The following is a 20,405-nucleotide window of genomic DNA, read 5'->3' as shown; positions in this document are numbered from 1 at the left end:
TCTTCCCAGACATAATGTGGACATTTTTTTAGTAAGCGGCCTGTACCAAGCACATCGTCTGAATGCTATTTTCCATGAATATGGACTTGCCATAGTCCTTCCGTGAACTCTCATATAGTCTGGATCCATCTTTTTGTTCCATTATCAACCTGCTTGTTGCTGAACTTTCATGACAGGTAATACATATTAATAGATTGAAATGAATACTAGGAAATGAGCTACATTTGGTATGACAAGCCTTCAGCTTTATAAATGTGAGTGCTAGATTCCAGTCACCTTGACACAGTCGCAAACTGCCACAGCTGACAGAAAAGCTGACAATACCAGCAGAAATGACTTTCAGTCATACGATATTAGGTTTGTAATCCAATAAAAGTTCAAACATTTTCAATAAACAAAAGCATGAGAAATGTTGGTAGAGTAAAACATTTTGTTGCACGTTTCTTGTTTTTCCCAGTTTGAAATCCAACAGTGCTGCGTTTTGAGCGAGCACAGTTGTGAAAGCGCTGGGACAGCAGCAGTGGGAGCTTGTTAAAAGAACGACAGCTTTGGCTTTCATGAGGAATGAGTATGCACACAACTGGATGCATGCTGTGCATGGATCTACAGGCACTGTGCATGTTTTGCACCAAACGCAACCACCTGCTGATAGAATCGTGGTGTGGGAATTTAAAAGAGGTCCATTGACACAGAACTGTTTTTTTATTTTATGAAAAAGAAAAGGGGGGGGGGGGGCGTTTTAGTTAAAAACGGTTGGACAAAATGACCACAGGCACACACGTCTGTTTATTTTTATCCGCTAAAACTCTGAATACAAAAAGGATTTTTTTTTTATTGCTTATGGGAACAAACTTTACTTACTAAAAGAAAGGAAGGATGACACGACAGATCTAATCAGATCCCAGATCCAATCTGTCATGACATCCACCAAAAGCTACATTTCAGTGCATCAAGGCTTGAACAGTAAAGCATTAGAAACAGAGTTTTTGACAGTCCCAGGAGAGACTTCCCAGAGTGCTTTACTGTGTATCTGCAGGTGTTCTGAGGTAAAGTTGTCCGATCTTCAATCATAGATTTGCCCTTAACATCAAACTTCATCAGTTTTTTATTTCTTAAAAAGAGGCCAAAGAATTGCACTTTGCCCTTATGATTGAACTCAATAAACCTTTACAGCTAAAAAGCTAAAAACATCTTTTAACAAGAAGTAACAGCAAATGTCAGACTATTCCTTTTTCCCCCAGTGGAAGGGCTGACGGGTCCAATCCACACTGCTTCATCTGGACGGCTATGTCAAAAAGGTAATCGTAGCACTCGCACCTGCAGAAATGCAGCAGACAAAAAAAAAGAAAAAAATCTTTGGTCACATTTAACAATTTTCTACTGCATAAATACTCATCCACAAACAAGTTTGACTGCGTGGGGAAAGAAATACTCACATTGTCTTGGCTTTTTCCCACGACTCGCCCCACACATAAACACCGTGTCGTCGGACGAGGACTGCACAAGCGTCCGGGTATTCTTCCATGGCTCGGGCCATCCGGTCTTTCAAGTCTTTTTCTTCTGGTGTGTTTTCAATTATAGGGACCACTAACATGTCATCATACCTGCACAGGCATGGTACAACATCAAAATGACACAAAGCCTTAGAAACCTTTGGATAGTACACCCAAGCCTGAAACAGACATGGCACCAAGGTCTGCAGTATAATTAGCTCATTTCATTGTTTTTCTTAATTCAACCATATTCTCTGCAGGCTTACATAACATCTGAAGCAGGTTCTGTTGTGGCCATGAAAACTAAAGACCGGGACCTTTCAAAGTGTTTACTGATAACAGGCTTGTATACTCTATATACTAAAATAAAACCCTTTTAATTCTGATTTTGCCGTTATTAGCCAAAATCAAAAAATATAGTTTCTGCAGAGCAGCAGGAGTTCATTAGAAATTTGCCTCTGAGGTGTTGACAGGTCCGATGGCCCAGAGCAACCCCGCCCCCTTTCCCTTCCCCCTTGCTAAGAGCTCGAAGCAGGGAAATTGTGGTCTGCTGAGCGCATTTTCACGTTTTTTTTCAAACAGTATTTTTTTCATTTGCTCCTGATTCATGATTTGAATAAAGAAAATATTTAGAAATGCAATTTTAGGCTTAATTTTCTTTATATATTATATATGTCTACATTCTCAGATAAATGCTAAAAGAGCATGTCAAAAACACCAAAAGCATGATTTTTATTGGAGTAGGTCTTTAAGGGGATTAATAAGCATCTGCTAAAAAGTTACATAAAAGTAAAAAAAGGAGGTAATACTATAAGTACAATGGTCAAAACCATTAACCACCCACTGCGTTAAAGCAGTGCTTGACATGCTGCTAATGTGCTGGTTATGCTTTTCTCAACTCTGATGCAGGCAAGACGCCAAACATGTTGGCTTCCAGAGAAAATTTGGCAGGTGCTGCATCTACTGATACGGGAACTTTCCTGTTACATTTGACAGATGCTCCTCTCGTGCCAGAACGCTGTCTTGATTCATTATTCTTTCTTGGGCTGAGCAAATGAAAATCGTCTTTAGGCTTCAGGAATGTTTACTGCTTGATTACATACCGATAGTTAGAGCCTGAGGTGCCTTTCCGAATCCCCTTGATCATCTCCTGGTGTGTTATCCTGAACTCTTTGCCAGAATACAAAAGTGTTACCATGACAGCAGCCTTGGAGTGGGTGTGAATAACAGCCTGTGCCCCTGAGTTTTAGAAAGAAAAGGTAGTTTTGTGTTTAACCAGGCTTAACAGAGTCATTCTTACGCATACAGTATACAACAATGATGTATTAGGTAATAATCATCACAGTCAAAAAATGCAAATATTTTGGAGGCCATTTAATTTATCAAATGACCAAACATACTTTCTTTTAAAGGTTAAATATTTTCTTGGAAGATCTTTATGAAACAATTAAGCCTGAACACGCCTTACAGGTCTGAAAACTTCATCATAATAAAACTGAACAGTTGGCTTTCACTTTGATTTTGGAAAGATCTTAAGTTTGACTGCAGAGTGGGAGGTAGAGCCTTCAGCTAACTGGCTTTCGTTTTGTTGATCCAACTCCCTGTTAGGGCTTCCTGCTGCTCTCCAGCTTTTTGGATTGGACCTACAACTTGCATTTTGATTTATGTCACAGAAAAAAGTTTCTCTTTTGTCTTGATGCTATAGCCTAGTGATTGTAAACAGAAGAGAGTGAAAAACCTTAACAGCAAGGAATTAAGCAGATTATACAAAAGTGGACTATTTGAACTTTTTTTTATATTTCTTTGTTTTATCTTTTGTTAACTAGCGTGATGTTTCTTGTAAATTTTTATTATACTATTCAGTGTACCTATAAAAAATAAAAATAAAAACAAGCCAAAATCTACACACCAGATGCTGAAATTAAATTTTTGACTTACTAATATAACCAAGTTCACCAAAAGATTAAAAAAAAAAACCTGCCTCAGATCATCTTTCAGGGCAAAAAGATTGATCATATTTTGTTTTTACAGAAATCCTGATTCATTGTGTATTTTTTTTTTAACACAAAGAAACATTTTCTGTGCTGATGTTTATTAACAGATGTCTGCCTAATTCACCCTGTAGGAAAATTCATCAATGTCTATTTTGCAAGTTTGACAAATCAGCAACTTTATTTGATTGATTCAAAGAGGTTCGTTGTGTCTATGAAATTATACTGCTTATTTAAATTATTTTTTATCAGACACTGGTTTGTTTTGTAATGTAAAACGTTCACCGCTCACCGCATTAATTATTATTATTATCAACGCTTCTCTTGGTTAGACATAAGGCAAATGTCTAAGAAAAACCATTACCACCAAAATATTGATAAAGGACATCTAAATCTAGTGGGGCTAAAGGCAAAAAGTATTTAGTCAGCCACAAATTGTGCAAGTTTTCCCACTTAAAACGATGAAAGAGGCCTGTTAATTTATCCATAGGTAAACTTAAACTATGAGAGACAAAATGAGAATTATTGTTTTATTTTTCCAAATTATGCTGGAAAACAAGTATTTGGTTTCCAGCATAATTTGTTTCAAGATTTCAGGCTCTCAAAAACCTGTAGCTTCTTCTGTAAGAAGATCCTCTGTCCTCCACTCGTTACCTGGATTGATGGCACCTGTTTGAACTGGTTACCTGTATTAAAGACACCTGTCCACAACCTCAAACAGTCACACTCCAAACTCCACTATGGCCAAGACCAAAGACACCAGAAGCAAAATTGTTCACCTGCACCAGGTTGGGAAGACTGAATCTGCAATAAGTAAGCAGTTTGGTGTGAAGAAATAAGTTATTAGGAAATGGAAGACATACAAGACCACTGATAATCTCCCTCCATCTGGGGCTCCCTGCAAGATCTTACCCCATGGGGTCAAAATGATCACAAGAACGGTGAGCAAAAATCCCAGAACCACACGTGGGATCTAGTGAATGACCTACAGAGAACAAGGACCAAAGTAATAAAGGCAACCATCAGTAACACACTACGCTACCAGGGACTCAAACCCTGCAGGGCCAGACATGTCCCCCTGCTAAAGCCAGTACATGTGCAGGTCTGTCTAAAGTTTGCTAGAGAACATTTGGATGATCCAGAAGAGGATTGCGAGAATGTCCTATGGTCAGATGAAGCCAAAAATAGAACTGTTTGGTAAGAACTCCACTCTTGGTGTTTGAAGGAGAAAGAATGTTGAGTTGGATCCAAAGAACACCATACCTACTGTACCTGGTGGCTGAGTAAATACTTTTTTGCCCCACTGTATATATTTAGTTTATTTTTGTTCTATAGCTGGGAAATCAAGCAGGAATACAGCAAGAAAGCAAGAGGTAAAATTAAGGAGGGTTTCTTTAAACATTGACATCACTAATGCAGGTCTAACTCAAAGTGTCATAAAAAAAGTTGCTAAAACAGAAGAAACAAGAGTGTCTAAACTTTGAAAAACAAAACACAATCTTCACAAAAGTTTCTTTTAGATTTCTTTTAGACGTTTTAGTATCAGCAGACGAATCCCTGCTGCTTTATCTGTCTGTACCTACTGATATTGTGTGATGCGAGTAGGTTACCAACCTCTCATTGTGTAGGCATTCATGAAAAGTGGCGTGCACTGACTTTTCTTCAACTTCTTCCAGGCAGGAGGAAAGCTGATGTCTCTCTCTTCCACGTCACACACAAACATATCCTCTGGCTGGGAAAATGTATAATATAGAAACTTCAAACAAATCTAGCATTTGAGACATTATCTATATTAAACAAAGGCCATAATGTTCTGAATACTTCACTTACTTGAATTCTCTCTTTCTGGACACCTGATGGTGCAATGTAAATCTGGTCTCTGTAAATTATACAAAAAATGATTTGGAATTTTGCATTGAACCACAGCAGTCTGCTTCAACACTTTGCAAGTTCATAAATGGTTCACTACATGTTTTAGTAGAGTTCATTTACTGCGTTACTCTGGCCCTCCTTATGCATACAGTCTATTACAAACTCCACTCTGCAATAAGACCCAATTGATTACCCCAGCCCCCACACAACCTGAAGACACAATAGATGGATACATACTCTAACAACCCCCACCATAAAAAAAGACTGCTGCTAAATGTACACAGTGACTTTACTGACAGATGACTGTTAACACTGAATGCTGTTCTCTATTTTATTTTATTGCTATTTGTATTCTAGTTGATTGCTATTTTATTGCTTGCTTCTTTGCACCGTCATACTAGTGAGAAACAACTTCTCGTCTCACCTGTGTATTTGTGAAATGACAATAAACCAATCTTGAATTTTTGTACCATCTGAAATTAGAAAAATGAACCGTTTCCTTCACCAAGAACCACCAAAAAAATACATATTATTGGGCCTCCAGGTTCCAGTTTACACTGGCGGGTTTGGCGGCCGTAAGTCCAAAATGACTTCACTTCGCTGAACGATGCCACTCCTCCAGTGTATGTTTACATCGCGAAACCTCGTGGCTCCGGCAGCATAGGAAGGCTTGCGATAGATCATAGTTGGAGGATTGCGCCTGCTCTTTTGACTCACCTTTCCACTTTTTCCTCTAATATAATAATTTTAAGGGATTTTAATATTCATATGGACAATGTAAGCAACTCCTTCACCAAAGACTCTGTTTCCTGTTTGGACAGCTTCTGTCTCATTTAACATATCAACTTTCCCACCGATATTAAGAGACATGTATTAGATCTTGTTTGCTGCTCAGGTGGTTCTGATTATATGCTTTTCATGACAGCCTCTCAGTTTCCAAATTCAAACTTCCACGCACCTTAACTTTTGGTAAAATACACAGATATCAACCTGAACAATTTATCCTCACCTATCCATAGCCTGCCCAGTCCTGATAGTTTCTCCACTCCCGATGAACTGATCTCCCACTACAATTGTAATTGTAATTGTAACCTCCGTAATCTTCTATATATTTTTTTCCCACTTAAATCTAGGTCTATCCCATTCCATGTTTCTGCACCCTGGTTTATTCTCAACCTCAGACAACCCAAAGCTAAAGGACTTCAATAAGAACACCTTTACAGAAAAACTGGTCTCACTATTCAAAAGCTGCAGTCAATATCCGCCGTCTCCGTCCCTCTCTCAGCCTTCACTCCACAGCCATTCTAGTTCACAGTCTCATCACTTCCCGCCTGGACTACTGCAACTCCCTTTTATTATACACAAACTTCAACTACTCCAAACCTCTGTTGGCTGGCTCATAACACAAACCACCCCTCCACTCTTCACATCACACCCATCCTGGAGCACCTCCACTGACTACTAGTGCCTCTTTGGATCAACTAAAAAACCTTTAAGGCCCGTACACACCGGGACGAATTTTGCGCGCGATATTCGCCGTCGTTTAACGCCTCGTGACTAAACAAAGGGCACCAATGTGAGTGTGCACACCGACGCGAAAAAACGCCATGCGTCAAAGCGTCACTTTTTAAAAAACGCCTCGGGTTCGTTTTTTTGGTTTGACGCGCCGCGTCGAAAACTATATGACCAATGAGAATGGCGCTTTTGCACACGTGTCTGGAGCTTCTGAAGTTACAGTAAAAAACAACTTGGGGGCGCTCAAACACAAAACTGCCTTTCTCAGCACATATACCAGCGAAGAAAGATAGACACCAAGTAGCGTCTACACTGTCGCGAAGAAATAATGACGGACATTCTAAAATATCCCCGAACCAAGCACCAGCTGGAGCTACAGGTGCTGGAAATATTCATGTTTTCTTTGTATGATTCTGACAAGCGCGTAAATACTTGCTCTCTTCTTCTGAGTGAAAAGCGAATTTAAGAAGCGTAAAGTTGTGCAGCGCCACCTTGTGTACAGGAGTATTTCTGTTTTACATTAAGCGCCATCTAATGTCAGGGAATGAAATTGCATGTTCGCTCAGCTCATCGTCAGCGAAAATCGCCTGGGTGTGAACACAAAAAACGTGGCGAATAACGCCTGGCGAATATTCGTCCCGGTGTGTTCAGGCCTTTATTCTGACCTTTGTCACTCCCACCCGCTCCCTAAGGTCTTCCTCCTCCCTCCAGCTAGTCGCACCTACTGCATGGCTCATCTCCGTGGGGGGCAAAGAATTCAGCCGCTCTGTAACTCACTTCCCTGGGATTTACAGAAGATGGACTCACTCCCTCGGTTAGCTACAAATCTCAAAAGCCACTTCTTCAGACTAGCACATCTAGCCTAATTAATTTATACTTTAATTTTATGAATTTAAGTACTGTTTTATTCTTATAACTGTCAATACAACTGTCATTCTTTTATGACTGTTTTGTACCTGTAAAGCAACCTTGGGTGCCCAGAAAGTCGCCATATAAGTACACTTTAATATTATTATTATTAGTTGCATTATTATTAATAACTTTCTTTGGGTTAAATTAACAGTAACATTAGGCAACAGGTTGTTGCAGATTTGCAACACTTTCCTGGAGAGGGTAAGATTCTTATATTGGATATTTCTATTCTCCATAAAAATGATTCTTTTGGTATATTTATTTTGAATAATATAAGTTTACCAGAGGTGACAAGAAAGCGGTGGGTAATATTGGTGTTCAGGGCAGGATCAAAGGGCATATGGTAGGTGGACTAAACTAAAATGATGGAAATGGCAGTGGTGAATACATTTTTCTAGCAGAGAGGAACATAGGGTGACACTTAAAAGTGGGGAAAGGAGCAATCGAGTAAATTTAATCTTGTTCAGACGTAGATATCAATGACTGCAAAGTTACTGCTCTGATAGCTAGACTGTGGTGGTGAAGAAGATGAAGCAGGGAAGGGCAAAGTGGTCAAAAGGTGGTAGAAACTAAATTTGAATAAAAAATGCTCTGGAGGAAGTACAGAGGTAGCAAGAAGAATTAGTTTTTTGTCTATGAAGATGTAGACAAAGCCTATAACAGGTTATGACTGTTCAAAAGGAGGAGTTGAGGTTTGTATTAGGAAATCTGGAGTGGCAAGAAAGTGCAGGACATCTATGAGAGCTGAAAGACGGTGGTAAGGTGTACTGTGGGTGTGACAGAGGAGCCAAGAGGTGGGACTGCACCAAGGATCAGCTTTGAGCTCCTTTCTGTTTGCGGTGGTGATGGACAGACTGACAGATGAGGTTAGCCAGGATCTTAATTTTTGTAGATGACATTGTGATTCGTAGTGAGAACAGAGAGCATGTGGGGGAACATCTAGAGAGATGAAGGTTTGCTCCACAAAGACAGGAATGAGGGTCAGCCACAATGAGACAGTATCTGTGTGAATGGAAAATGGTGAGGTTACAGGGAAGAGGGCTTTAGACTAACTTTCTGCATTGCCGTTTATTTGCTTCTGCCTGCAGGTGAAAGGGAACGAGGACACTGCAGCATAGCATTTATCGCAGCATGAAATGTGTTTTATAAATGCATTGAGCTTTGGAAGCATTTCAACTCAAAATGTTTTAGAACCTGTCAAAAATGCACTATTGGCAGCTATCATTTTCTCAAAATCTCTACAATAAACACAATACATTGTTTTTACGATTTCTGAGCAGGGAAACTGCTCAAGCCACACTGTGATAGGCATGTGCGCTTTTAGCGCCTTCTTGAATGCACATTTGGCATATGGTTCACACTAGACAACCAGGGAGGGGACTCTTTTCCGTTTGTTACCGTTTACTAGCACATGTCCACCGCCTACATCTGGAAGAGGCTTGGTGCAAAATGTCAAGCGCTGCAAATTTCGCAAATCTTGCTCCAGGCTTTTTTGTCCACAGCTCTATTCCAATACATAAGGAAAGACTTGATGTCATATAATTTCGGCAGAACACAAACCGCTTATATTAATTTCTTTTTCATTTTCAATTTTACACCTCTGTGACACCTCTGTGAATTCAGTAAATCTGAGTTACTGATTGGTCAAAGTTTGACTGGCTTTAACTTTTAACAGGCGTTCAATGGCCACTTGCTTTGTACGTAGAGCCCCATTTAAAGTTGTTGAAACTTTCATAGCACGTGTGAATGCAAAAATTCTGAACGTAGAAGCCCAAAATGCATAAAAGCATGTTTACATGGACTTTTCATTGTAAGTGGATACTCTCAGCAACACGGGTTTAAGCATTTTAAACATGTATACACCAGAATCGATTTTCTATTACAACCCCCAGCACCCAAAAAGTTTAAAAAGTTATCAGCAAAGAATCATTTTGGTTTAATCATCAGAAAAAGACCAAGATTTAATTTCGTTAGGTTAGAGTTTTTCTTTTTGTCAAGTGCGGAACACTGGTCTTAACCAAAAGAAGGGAGGCCAATCATCAAGTTTTTGGGGTGCTCATTAACAACCTGGATGAGTCATTGCAATGTTCTTGGTCTTAAATTGTTATGTCAGCAACTCTAGGTAAGGTTACCATTGTTCCAGGTTTTTCTCTGTTCATTGGTAATGACTCATTGTGACTCATAGTCCTAAAACCATAAGGCAAAACACACACTCTCCCAGTGCACTGGGTAATGCTGTCCATTTTAGCAAATCTTGAGAACTCATGAGTTTATCAGAAAGTATTGTCTGAATAAGCCATTTTATTTAGAAATCTGAGTGGATGCCCTTAGTAATGACTGCCTTTGTTTCCCTCTTTTATAAAGACATCCTTATTGCTTAATCCTCTTGATGTTAATCAGTGTAATTTAGTCGCTGCAGAATGGAAGCATGGACTTCCTGTTTATCATTAGCACTACAGCACATAGAGATGCTTACTATTGCCTCGCAAAAATGGAGATATACGTGTGGTGTGACCACACTCATAGATTTTAATGAGTTCTATATAAAGGGTTACTGTACGTACATACAGAGACCAAACCACAATTAGATATCCGTGGTATTTTAGGCTTTCTAAATATTACTGGTTTATATATTACATGAATCTGTTTTTTTTTTTTTTTAAACAGAGTTCTTCTGTTTGCAGGATATCAAATGCATTTATTTTGAGAGGGTAAACCATTTTTGTACACTTTTGCAATGATCAAACAATACTTAACATTCCATGACCAAGATTTTTACATTAAGTCTTAATAGTTGTAAAGATATGTTACATTTTAGTGGTGTGTAGCAGGGTCAGCAACCTGGGGGAAAGACGCCCGCATGCGAGGGTGTGACAACCATTAGCCCTTGATCTGTCGTCCGTTTGCATTATTCAGATTGGAAAAAAATAATTGGGTTTGAGTGATTTATTTTCTCACAATGACGTTTTTCTTTCTTCCATGGCATCATTAAGTAATGGTCCAATCCCCTCCTACTCTATAAATACTGCCACTTTTTCGCATCAACATTCAATAAATGCAAACAGTGGGGGGAAAAAAGGTTTGCCACAGTGAAATGAAGACATGGTATTAATGAGTGTGTTTCTAAATTGTTGCTGGTGAGATGACAGGTAGAGTGAAATAAATATTCAATCAGTTTTTAGGACTTTGTTCTTGATATTTCTTCGGAATCGCTTTTTTTGCAAAAAGCGGACTATTTGTTGCGTGGTGCGGCCCCGATCTGGACTGCAGCGGCAAAGGAAAATGATACATGTGCTGATCGTAACAATGTATTAAGAAAAGCATGAGTTCAGAGAGAAAGTTCAACTCTTACCGGTTGTTTTTATCCAGATGAAGCTAGTTTGTTTTACAGAAGCCAGCGCAGTGATATAGAACATTTATGCTATGTGACCGGAACTACTTTTTTAAGCATGGTGTATCACTGTAGTATATCACTTTCTAATCCACACCCAGCAGCCAATCAGAATAGAGTATTTACCCGGACCATGGTATAAAAGCGGGTTAATGGCCTTCGAGGTGTGGATTATCAGAAATTAACACACTTCGCGATGGATGGTTCTGGCCTCCACGTCCTGCGCTATTTTCTGATAATCCACACTTCGTCGGCCATTAACCCTTACATTTATTCCGTTTGTTGAATAATAACCAAGCGAGGTCGGAATATACCCAGACTTTCTTTCTGTTCTGCTCTGCAAAATGTAAAAATGAAATGTGAACAAGTTTTGAAAATTAAACTACAGCTGATCACCACTCCATTTACTGGGGGTGAAAAATATGAATAATCACTACATACTATAATTCGCAAACTAACGAAAAAGTAAAAACATTTAATTGTACATGCAAGAAAAGCACTATCACAGAATTAACTTATACGTTAAGTTACTCAGGTCCTGTCTCATAATGTAACAAAATATGAATAAGCCGCAAGCATTCACTTATTTTTTTTCATGTCAATGTTTGTGAAGTTCTTAGAAATATTGATGATTTTTTGTTCTGACGTATCTAATCCTATTTGATACGTGACATACCACAAATGCAGTACTTATGGTTTCAAACACATAAAGTTGCAATATTAGTTAAACTGTGACCTATTTTCCTTTAGCAATATTGTTATGAAAGCATACAGTACAGACCAAACCATTCATTTGAATGGGAAGGTGTGTCCAAATGTTTAGTCTGTACTGTATGTTTAAAAAAGCTACTTGACCCGCTGTTTGTGAATTAAATTAAATGAATAAATTAAAAGTTGCTACGGAGAAAATTTCGAATTGGCACTTCAGGTCATAAACGTTGCTGACCCCTGATCCACTGATCTATGACCCACTGATCTATATAAAATGTGGAAGAAAGCCAGAGCATTAAAGTCAGCTCAAGTTGTTTCACTGAAAATCTTTGCAGGGTTTACCCCAAAGCAAACCTGCCCAGATAAGAAGAACATAACTGGTTTAGAGTTAGAGCTGGCCAAATGGCCAAAACATTAAATCTATCAAATAAAAACGATTTTAATAAAATTAGTAACGTGTGCTAGTTTATGTTGGTTTTTTTTGTCAGCCTCGCGAAATAAGCTCCTCTTTGCTTGCTGCTGTTTTCACATCTGGGCTTTCTTTGCGAGACACCGGGGGACTGAGTTTACTCCGTACAATAAAAGGGCAAGAAAGCAGAGAGCTGGGAAAGTAAAATCTCGATTTTCCCAAAAATCATCCGTCTAAAACAACAAATATGAATTCATCCTTTAATCGATCAATCGCCCAGCTCTACTTAGATTCCAAGATTGTACAAGGCCTCCTTCAGGCACAGAGTCATTTCAAACCTAAAACCAAAGGCCTCTGTGGGAGTTCGCCGGAGGTATTAAACTTCTGACTCCACTCTGTAATTAATCCAATAACCCATGAGCTTTCTGCAAACATTTAATATTGTAATGTGAAATAACGAAACCAGTGAACCAGTAGGCGCCCACTTTTTGTGACAAACCAGTTTCATTTAGCACCTTGCAGCAAATAATCCATGTTTGATTCGTGTTCATTTTAATAAAATTTTCCTTTGAGAAATAGTTGTGCCAAATTAGTCATGTTCATTAGCCCTCCTTTTTATCCCTCTTCCTCTACTGTCCGCAAACATGTGCATGCCCCCCCACCACCACCACCACCTCTGTCGACTTATCTTCTTGTAGCGTTTAGCTGATGAAGCAGCGGAACATATGGCGACTTTTACCAGGATCCAGACAAAACTGGAGGATAAACTGACAGCAGCAACAGAAAGTTCAATAAAAACTGTTGATTTGGAGACAGCGGTGCCATTAGATACAGACTGCACTGATGCTATGTGACGGCATATTAAGAAATGTTAGATAAATCAAACAAAACTAATTCATAAGACATTAAAAACCAACTGGTATTTTTTTTATTTGAGTCTAAAGTTAGGACGACTCTAAAAACGTCTTCATACCAAATTAAGTATTAAATCCCCCCTCTTCTAAAAAAATTCCCCAGGTGTCTGGAAAATCCACATAAAGGGCCTTGATTCTAAAAGGCCGCATTTACACTGCATGGTTCAAGTGACCCAATTCCGATTTTTTCCTCTCATGTGGCACAGATCTCATATGACCGGTGAACGTGTAAGCAGGAAAAAAGCGCATGGATTCCAATTTTCTCAGATCGGATTCAGGCCTCGTTCATATGTGGAAATAAATCGGATACAAATCGGATACGTGCATTTGCGTGTGCCATGTAAGCAGACAAATCGGATATTCCCCGGTAAATGCGAGTCGTACGTTAGTGACGTCAACTCAGGAAACCACAAACTGAGATCACATGACTTATAGGTGCTTTTGTGCGCTGATTTTGCTGTTTGAAGACACCTGGAGCCCCATCAGCATGTTACCTTTCAGCCTCAGGCTTCAGACCGTAGTCGGAAACCGCTGTGATTTCCGGTCCGGTCCCGGTCGGGACGCAAACGGTAACTAATCAAGCGGGACACCGTTGCTCTGGAACAGGCTAGAAGCCGTTTATTTCTTTGCTTGGATCGGACTGTTAGTACAGCACAACGTCTGCAAACACTTCCTCGTTTAAAACTCAGAGAGAGCACAGAAGCCGGCCGAGCAGCCCTTCATTTCCTCTCCCACACATCCCCTCTCGTGCGCCTGCCTCATCCTGGAGGGCCCAAGGCAACGCCTCCTTCCGTCGCTGCGTTGCCTCCATGACAACCGCAGTCACACAAAAGTCAGAAGGAGGTCCGCAGAAGGTGGAAATGCTGCTACATAGTCCTCAGAACGTCTACGTTTGATAGTTTCAGCATTGTATAGTGTAAATGCAAAAATCGGATACGGGTCACTGTTAAAAAATGATGTAAGCGGGTCGTCAAAAAAAAAAAATTCGGATATAGTAAGAAAACCCGATTTGTGCATCAAGACCTGCAGTGTAAATGCAGCCAAAATGTTCCTGGGGGAGGACCCCTGCGCCCAGTAGCCTCCTACTCTGAAAACTTTTCAGGCCCCTGTAGAGGTTTGATACTTTTACCATGAAAGCTAACATCTTGTGGAATGTTTTCAAATGCCTCCCAGATAAAACGCAGCTCAGTAAGTTTCCTATAACAGGTGTTTTTCTTTGTAAACTCTAAAATAAATATCTTCTTCCAAAGTGCCTTCCCTGACCTGTCAAAGCCTTCAAGGCATTTCTGCCAAGTTTCAGAACTTTCACCTTCACATTAGAATTTTATAATGTAGGTCTCATCTTTCAGCAGAAGCTAACTGAGCTCCAACTACCATAACTGAACTTTCTATTTTTGTTAATACTTTCAGTCAACGCTGGCTGGTATGTTAAAACCAGCACACCTAAAGATGGATATGTTGGTTATTTTGAATGAGGTTAAAAGACATTTCAGTTCGATAACAATTGATGTTAAGCTCACGAGTGGAACTAAGTGACAAAGCATATATACAGTCCTAGTTCTGACAGTTTATGCGTCTTTGGAAGAAATCAATGAAAATACAAACCCTCGCCGAAGGCTGATCCCACCACCCGTTCCTGTCACCCATCCCAGCTGATAAAAGAGACGGCATAATTCTGGAATGAGTGTGCGGGGATGCTCCTTCTCCTGAAAAAGATCCAGAATATAAAACTTGAGTGTGTGATGATGACTCTGTATTCATTTGTAGTTTTAAACATCTTTTGATTGTTCCTAAAATCCACCATGGCATCATTTTAGTTAGCATATTCCCATCATAACATGTTATCTACCAGCCCCTTGTATGGATGACTGAAGACTCCAACTTCTTTACCTTTTAAATAGGAGAAAATGATCTAGGTCCCAATAAATCACGATACAACTTTACATTTAAAAGCTGATAGTGTGCATGTGAATGCAAAATTATTGATATTATGAAGGCGTTTTGAAGCTGTGTTCATTTTAACAGCAATATAAATACTAAACAGAGGATATTTGCTGCTCATAAAAAGAAATTGACGAGAAAATCCTCAGATGTTCGGACTTTCCCCTTTTATTGTTTTGCAGTTCAGTTCCAGCTCTGATTCTACCTGTGGGGGTGGATCAAAAACCAACCCAAATATTCCTCTGTTGCAGAACAGATCCTTTCAAATGCAGTGTGGTGTCAAATCAGATGCATCTGAGAAAAAGGCTACATTTTGGAAAGCCTCTTGACATTTTTGGTCTTTAAAAGCAGCTCCAGAACTTGGCTGGGTTCTGGGTTTGAGCCTTCACCATGCTGGACTATTCTATTTCAAAACGACCACATCCAAGTCACTGAAGTGGGTAGCCATAGTTTTGGAACAAAGAACGTTGGAAAATGTTTTCTTAAAAATAAAACGTGAACAGACAAGCATACTTTGGCTCCCATTTTATGAATGCTGGGAAAAGGCCAGTGAAACCCTGTGAAACATCAGTTGGGTTTCTGTCACCCAAACTGATTTCCTGATGGTCACTCTGCCAAAATCTGTAGCAGCTGTGACTCTTGTTTTAAAAGCTGTTTGGCAGAAATTAATCGTCTATTCATTCATCTTCTATTCTGTTTTATCCCTTTCGGCGTCACGGGGCTGCTGGAGCCTATCCCTGCCACTTGCGGGTGAAGGCAGGAAGCATCCTCTGGGTCACATTCTCACACATGTACACACTCACATCCACACCTATGGACAATTACGAGTGACCAATTAACCTATGAAGCATGATTTTTGGACGGTGGGAGGAAGCCGAAGAAAACCCACGCATCCACGGGGAGAACATGCAAACTCCACACAGAAAGGTCCCCCAGCTGGGACTTGAACCAGGGCTGTGAGACATGAGCGCCAACCACTGCACCACCGTGGCAGAAGTACAGAAGTAAAACTGTTTCCTCAAGTTACATTAATGCACTCTGTGGTTTTCCTCATTTAAAAAAATGCATCATTTGTGTCATTTGAACTGCAATAACAAACTGCATTTTTACAGCTCATTAGGTATCGTGTAAAATTGACTATATAGCTTCCCTTAGCAAAAAGTAGTCGATTTAAGTAAACTACAATTAGGGCCGGACGATATAAGGAAAACTCGCAATTTGTGATATTAGTGATCAATACTGTGATCACGATATAACCTGCGATACATGCACAAATAGCAAAAAAAACAAAAACATCATTTCTATTTCACTTTAAATAAGAGTCAACATAACCAGTCAACAACACCTCAGTGGTCCTTGATGGAGTTGTGTGCTGGGCGGGGGGCAGTGCAGGCAGAGACATGAAGAGGCTTAACAAAGTGGTTAGGAAGGCCGGCTCTGTCCTGGGTTGCACACTAGAGTCCACGGAGGAGGTGGCGGACAGGAGAATGTTGGCTAAGCTGACATCCATCATGGATAACCCCTCCCACCCCCTGCACCAAACTGTAGAGGCGCTTCAGCACAAGACTGTTGCACCCACAGTGCAAGAAGGAGCGCTACCGCAGGTCATGCCTCCCCACAGCCATCAGACTGTACAACACCGTGTCAAAGTGACACTCCACGAACCCAGGGGTGTTTTTTCTTTCTTTTACTCATTTATTCATTTACTTTTGTTACAGTTGTTGCAGTTTTCAATAGTTTTTGTTCCTGAACGGTTGTTTGTTTTGGTGTGTACTTTATTACTTACTTATTTTTGTATTTAAAAAGAAAAAGAAAAGAAAAAGAAAAAAAGTTTTACGTGTTTTTGACAGTTGATCACATGTTTGCAGTGGATCACATGTTTTTTACACTTTCGCAGCTGCCACAGATAAATGAATTTCCCCATTGTGGGATTAATAAAGTCATCTAATAACTTAAATTACACTCCAAATGATCCTAGTCTACATAAGAGGTGCGGCAAGGAGGCGGGTCATCCGATTGGTCAACAACATGAAGGCCCAAGGTGCTTTACAGTCACAGTCCCATTCACACACTGATGGACAATGGCGGCAACCTTTCACCAGTGGCAATGTGGGGTTCCGTGTCTTGCACAAAGACACATCAAGGTAAGAATCGAACCCGCAATCTTCAGATCTTCTTCGACTGCCCTACCGCTGCACCAAAGTATCCCCCTTGCAGCCTAAATACTTCAAGTTGCCAAAAAATGTTCAAATGTGGTCTTAAAAGTATTTAGTTAGTATGCTTCCTATACTTCATGGACAAGGTTATAGTAGACTTGCTTTACTCAAAGATACGGCAAGTGTACTACTTTTTGCTAAGGGTTATGAAGACCAAATCTGTCAGAAAAAAACAAACAAAAAACTAAACATTATTAAAAGGTCTGATGTTCACAAATAATTTTATAACCACTTTGTTACCACTTTCATATGGGTTGGTTAATCTGAGGTGACAAATTCTCAAACAATTAGCATGAACTGCTACAGTCTCTGTAAATGACTGTTATTTTTTTGATCTATTTTCAGACTTTATGACTTATGTTTTAAAATCTTCATACAGTTTCAGTGATTTGTGTTTTTCTTTTATGCTACGATCACACCGGCCTTAGCAACGCGCGTTGAAGCAACCATTTCAAATAAAAAGTCTATGTACGGTACATATGCATGTTTCGGGCTTCCGCGTTCAAAACTCTCACGTTAACGCATCGCCATGCAAGATTTTAAGTCTGTTTTCGGGCTCTTTAAATAAAGCGTGCAGCCATTGAACACGCGTTAAATGTTTGACCAATCAGAGTGTCGGATTTGGGAGCCACATATGGGTAGCGTCCTTTTTTCACTCACTGAAATGCCAACCCTTTGAAAATTGATCATGGAGGATAAATGAATAGTTGAGGTCTGTGCTTAGACGGCATTATACAACACCAAATCTGTCATAATATGTCAGAATAGAGCTGTGAAAGAAAAAGCCTGGAGCAAGAGTTGAGACCATCGACTGTAAAAACAACAGACGAATCGAGGTATGATGTCACCCATAGCTCTCCTCCCTTCCTGATACGTTTCAACGTGGCGGCGCCCGCATCAGGAAGCAATGGTACTTCCTATTTGGGAACACGAGAAGGGAGGTGTCCATTGTTTTTACAGTCAATGGTTGTGACATTTGCACTACTTTGACATTTCGCACCAAGCCTCGTCCAACTGTAGATGCATGCGATAGTATCGGGTAGTGACAGTTGAGTGTAAAAGCGTTCAAGAACCCCTCGTTCAGCATGTTCTTAAATGTACGACACATGCCCGCTGTGAACGCATGAATCCAAGGACGAGCTTAACCCTGTCAGTCTGAAGCAATGTGCAGAAACCAAAATCTCATCCACCTGGTTGGGGAGTGCACACAGAGTGCTGATTGTATTCTGAAGATTTTCCATTTAAACAGATTTAACCAAACATTCACCAAAGTTTCTACATGATGTCATACTTGCCTCTTTCTCTGAAGCTGCTTGTCCTGCATCTTGGCAGCCGTTGCTAGGGTCACACAGAGCTGACATCTCCTGCCATGAAACAGACCAGTTTTGACAATTGATTATTTCCTAACTGACACCTGGATGGGGGTGGCACTAACATGACTGTTTCATGTCCACTAAATGAGAGCGCTTGTATAAAAGGGGAATTCCCTACATTTTCCAATCATCGCAAAAGTAAGACAACTGTTTTTGAGCTAAACTTCTCAAGAACTGTTGACGGTTAAAGGAGTTTTCCTCCGAATGTGGGAAATTAGGAATCCCCATCAAAATACTCCCCAAATTTAAGTATGCAGTGAGTTCAAAAGTGTCAATAAGTTGAAATGTTAAGAGAAATATTCCAGTTTTTTTAAATGACACTATACTTACTATACATATTATTAGTTATTTAAACAAACTCAGTTTAAATAACAGATTTTTACGGCCATTATAACAGCACAGATGGACTTACTGACTTTATTTTTTAAATATTCCTTTCCACCAAGATTAGCTCCTTTAGGACTTCTGTCTTAAAACTTTAGCAGGTAAAGTCCAGTCAGTGTTTAGTTTTGTCTGCAAAAAGTAAAAGCCCCTGGAGTCAAATTCACCCTTTCTCCACTAATAAAAAGAAAAAGGTTAAGAAGATAAGGGCTCAGTCAGAATTCAACAGTAGTGTTTCTTTTCCCCCCAGAATTCACATTTCAGTGCTTTAGTTTTATGTCCTACCCATCCATGTGGTAAATAAAAAAAGGGTTTTCAATTACGACATGATTATATAAGAAAGGACTGAGTCATTTTGAAATTTTAAACAAAACTTGAAGGAAATAAAACGCAAAACAGCTGCCAAGTAAGTACGTTACGTGTTATTTAAATTTAATGCCTGTGTGTCGTCTGTTACAAAACAACGACGTCATTTGTTACTGTTTTCTTCAGTTTGCTGGCCATAAAAACATGTGGCTGCTTACCTCAGATATTTCGCAGAATTTTCCCTGGGTTACACACAAAAGTAAACACAGCTCGTTCTGAAGATTGCGTTACGTCACTAATGAGCGACACCGACAAGTAGCAGCACCACCGGAAGTGGAAGTGAAAGACAGAGGTTTTTTTTAAAAAATTATAAACTTTATTGACAATTGAGGTATCATACATAACATAACGAACAGTAACTATATAATCAACATTACCTAGAATAGCAATCACCATTGCCAAACATAACATATAAACATAAAAAGTAGAAAAAACGAATGAACATAACACACACAAATAATTAAAATAAATAAGTAAAATAAAAAATAAAATAACATAAATCCATCCAAAAGGTTTGATATTGGTCAGGGGTACTCATTAAGTTTGTATTTTTGAACAAAACTAGGCAATTTCAAGCCATTCTTCTTTTTCATATAGTGAAGTGATTGAAAACAAAAATAGAGCTCTTTATGAAATGTAATAAAAAGTGGTTTGGTCATCAAATATTTATTCTTGTGAATATAAAACTTTCCTTGAATTATCAGGACATTAAGGACCATATTTTCTGGTCTATTAGGTGAAACCACCCCGAATAAAACATTTTTTGCCTCTAAATGAACTGTCATTGCAATTTTGGAAGAATACCAAAAGCAGAACTCTTCCCAGAATGTTTTTATGACTCCACAATTAAGAATAAATGATCCACCGTCTCAATGTCCTTTAAACAAAAACTGCAGTCATTCTCCTCAAATCCAAAACGA

At 39.4% G+C, this 20,405-nt stretch overlaps 1 protein-coding gene across 1 annotated transcript; it reads right to left on the bottom strand.

Annotated features, from left to right (window-relative positions):
- Nucleotides 1–763: 763 nt before the first annotated feature.
- Nucleotides 764–19,769, bottom strand: apip (APAF1 interacting protein). The gene is made up of 8 exons (XM_004066845.4): nucleotides 19,644–19,769; nucleotides 18,661–18,729; nucleotides 14,814–14,914; nucleotides 5,315–5,363; nucleotides 5,099–5,216; nucleotides 2,597–2,732; nucleotides 1,437–1,604; nucleotides 764–1,317 (listed from the first exon to the last, which is right to left on the bottom strand). Exons 2-8 carry the CDS (start codon nucleotides 18,724–18,726, stop codon nucleotides 1,218–1,220), a joined length of 738 nt encoding a protein of 245 aa, XP_004066893.1. The 5' UTR covers nucleotides 18,727–18,729; nucleotides 19,644–19,769; the 3' UTR covers nucleotides 764–1,217.
- Nucleotides 19,770–20,405: the final 636 nt, after the last annotated feature.

This window comes from Oryzias latipes, chromosome 3, assembly GCF_002234675.1.
Source record: "Oryzias latipes chromosome 3, ASM223467v1".
Lineage (NCBI taxonomy): Eukaryota > Metazoa > Chordata > Actinopteri > Beloniformes > Adrianichthyidae > Oryzias > Oryzias latipes.
The sequence above is the reverse complement of the archived record's forward strand: the minus strand, read 5'-3'. Positions and strand labels throughout refer to the sequence as shown.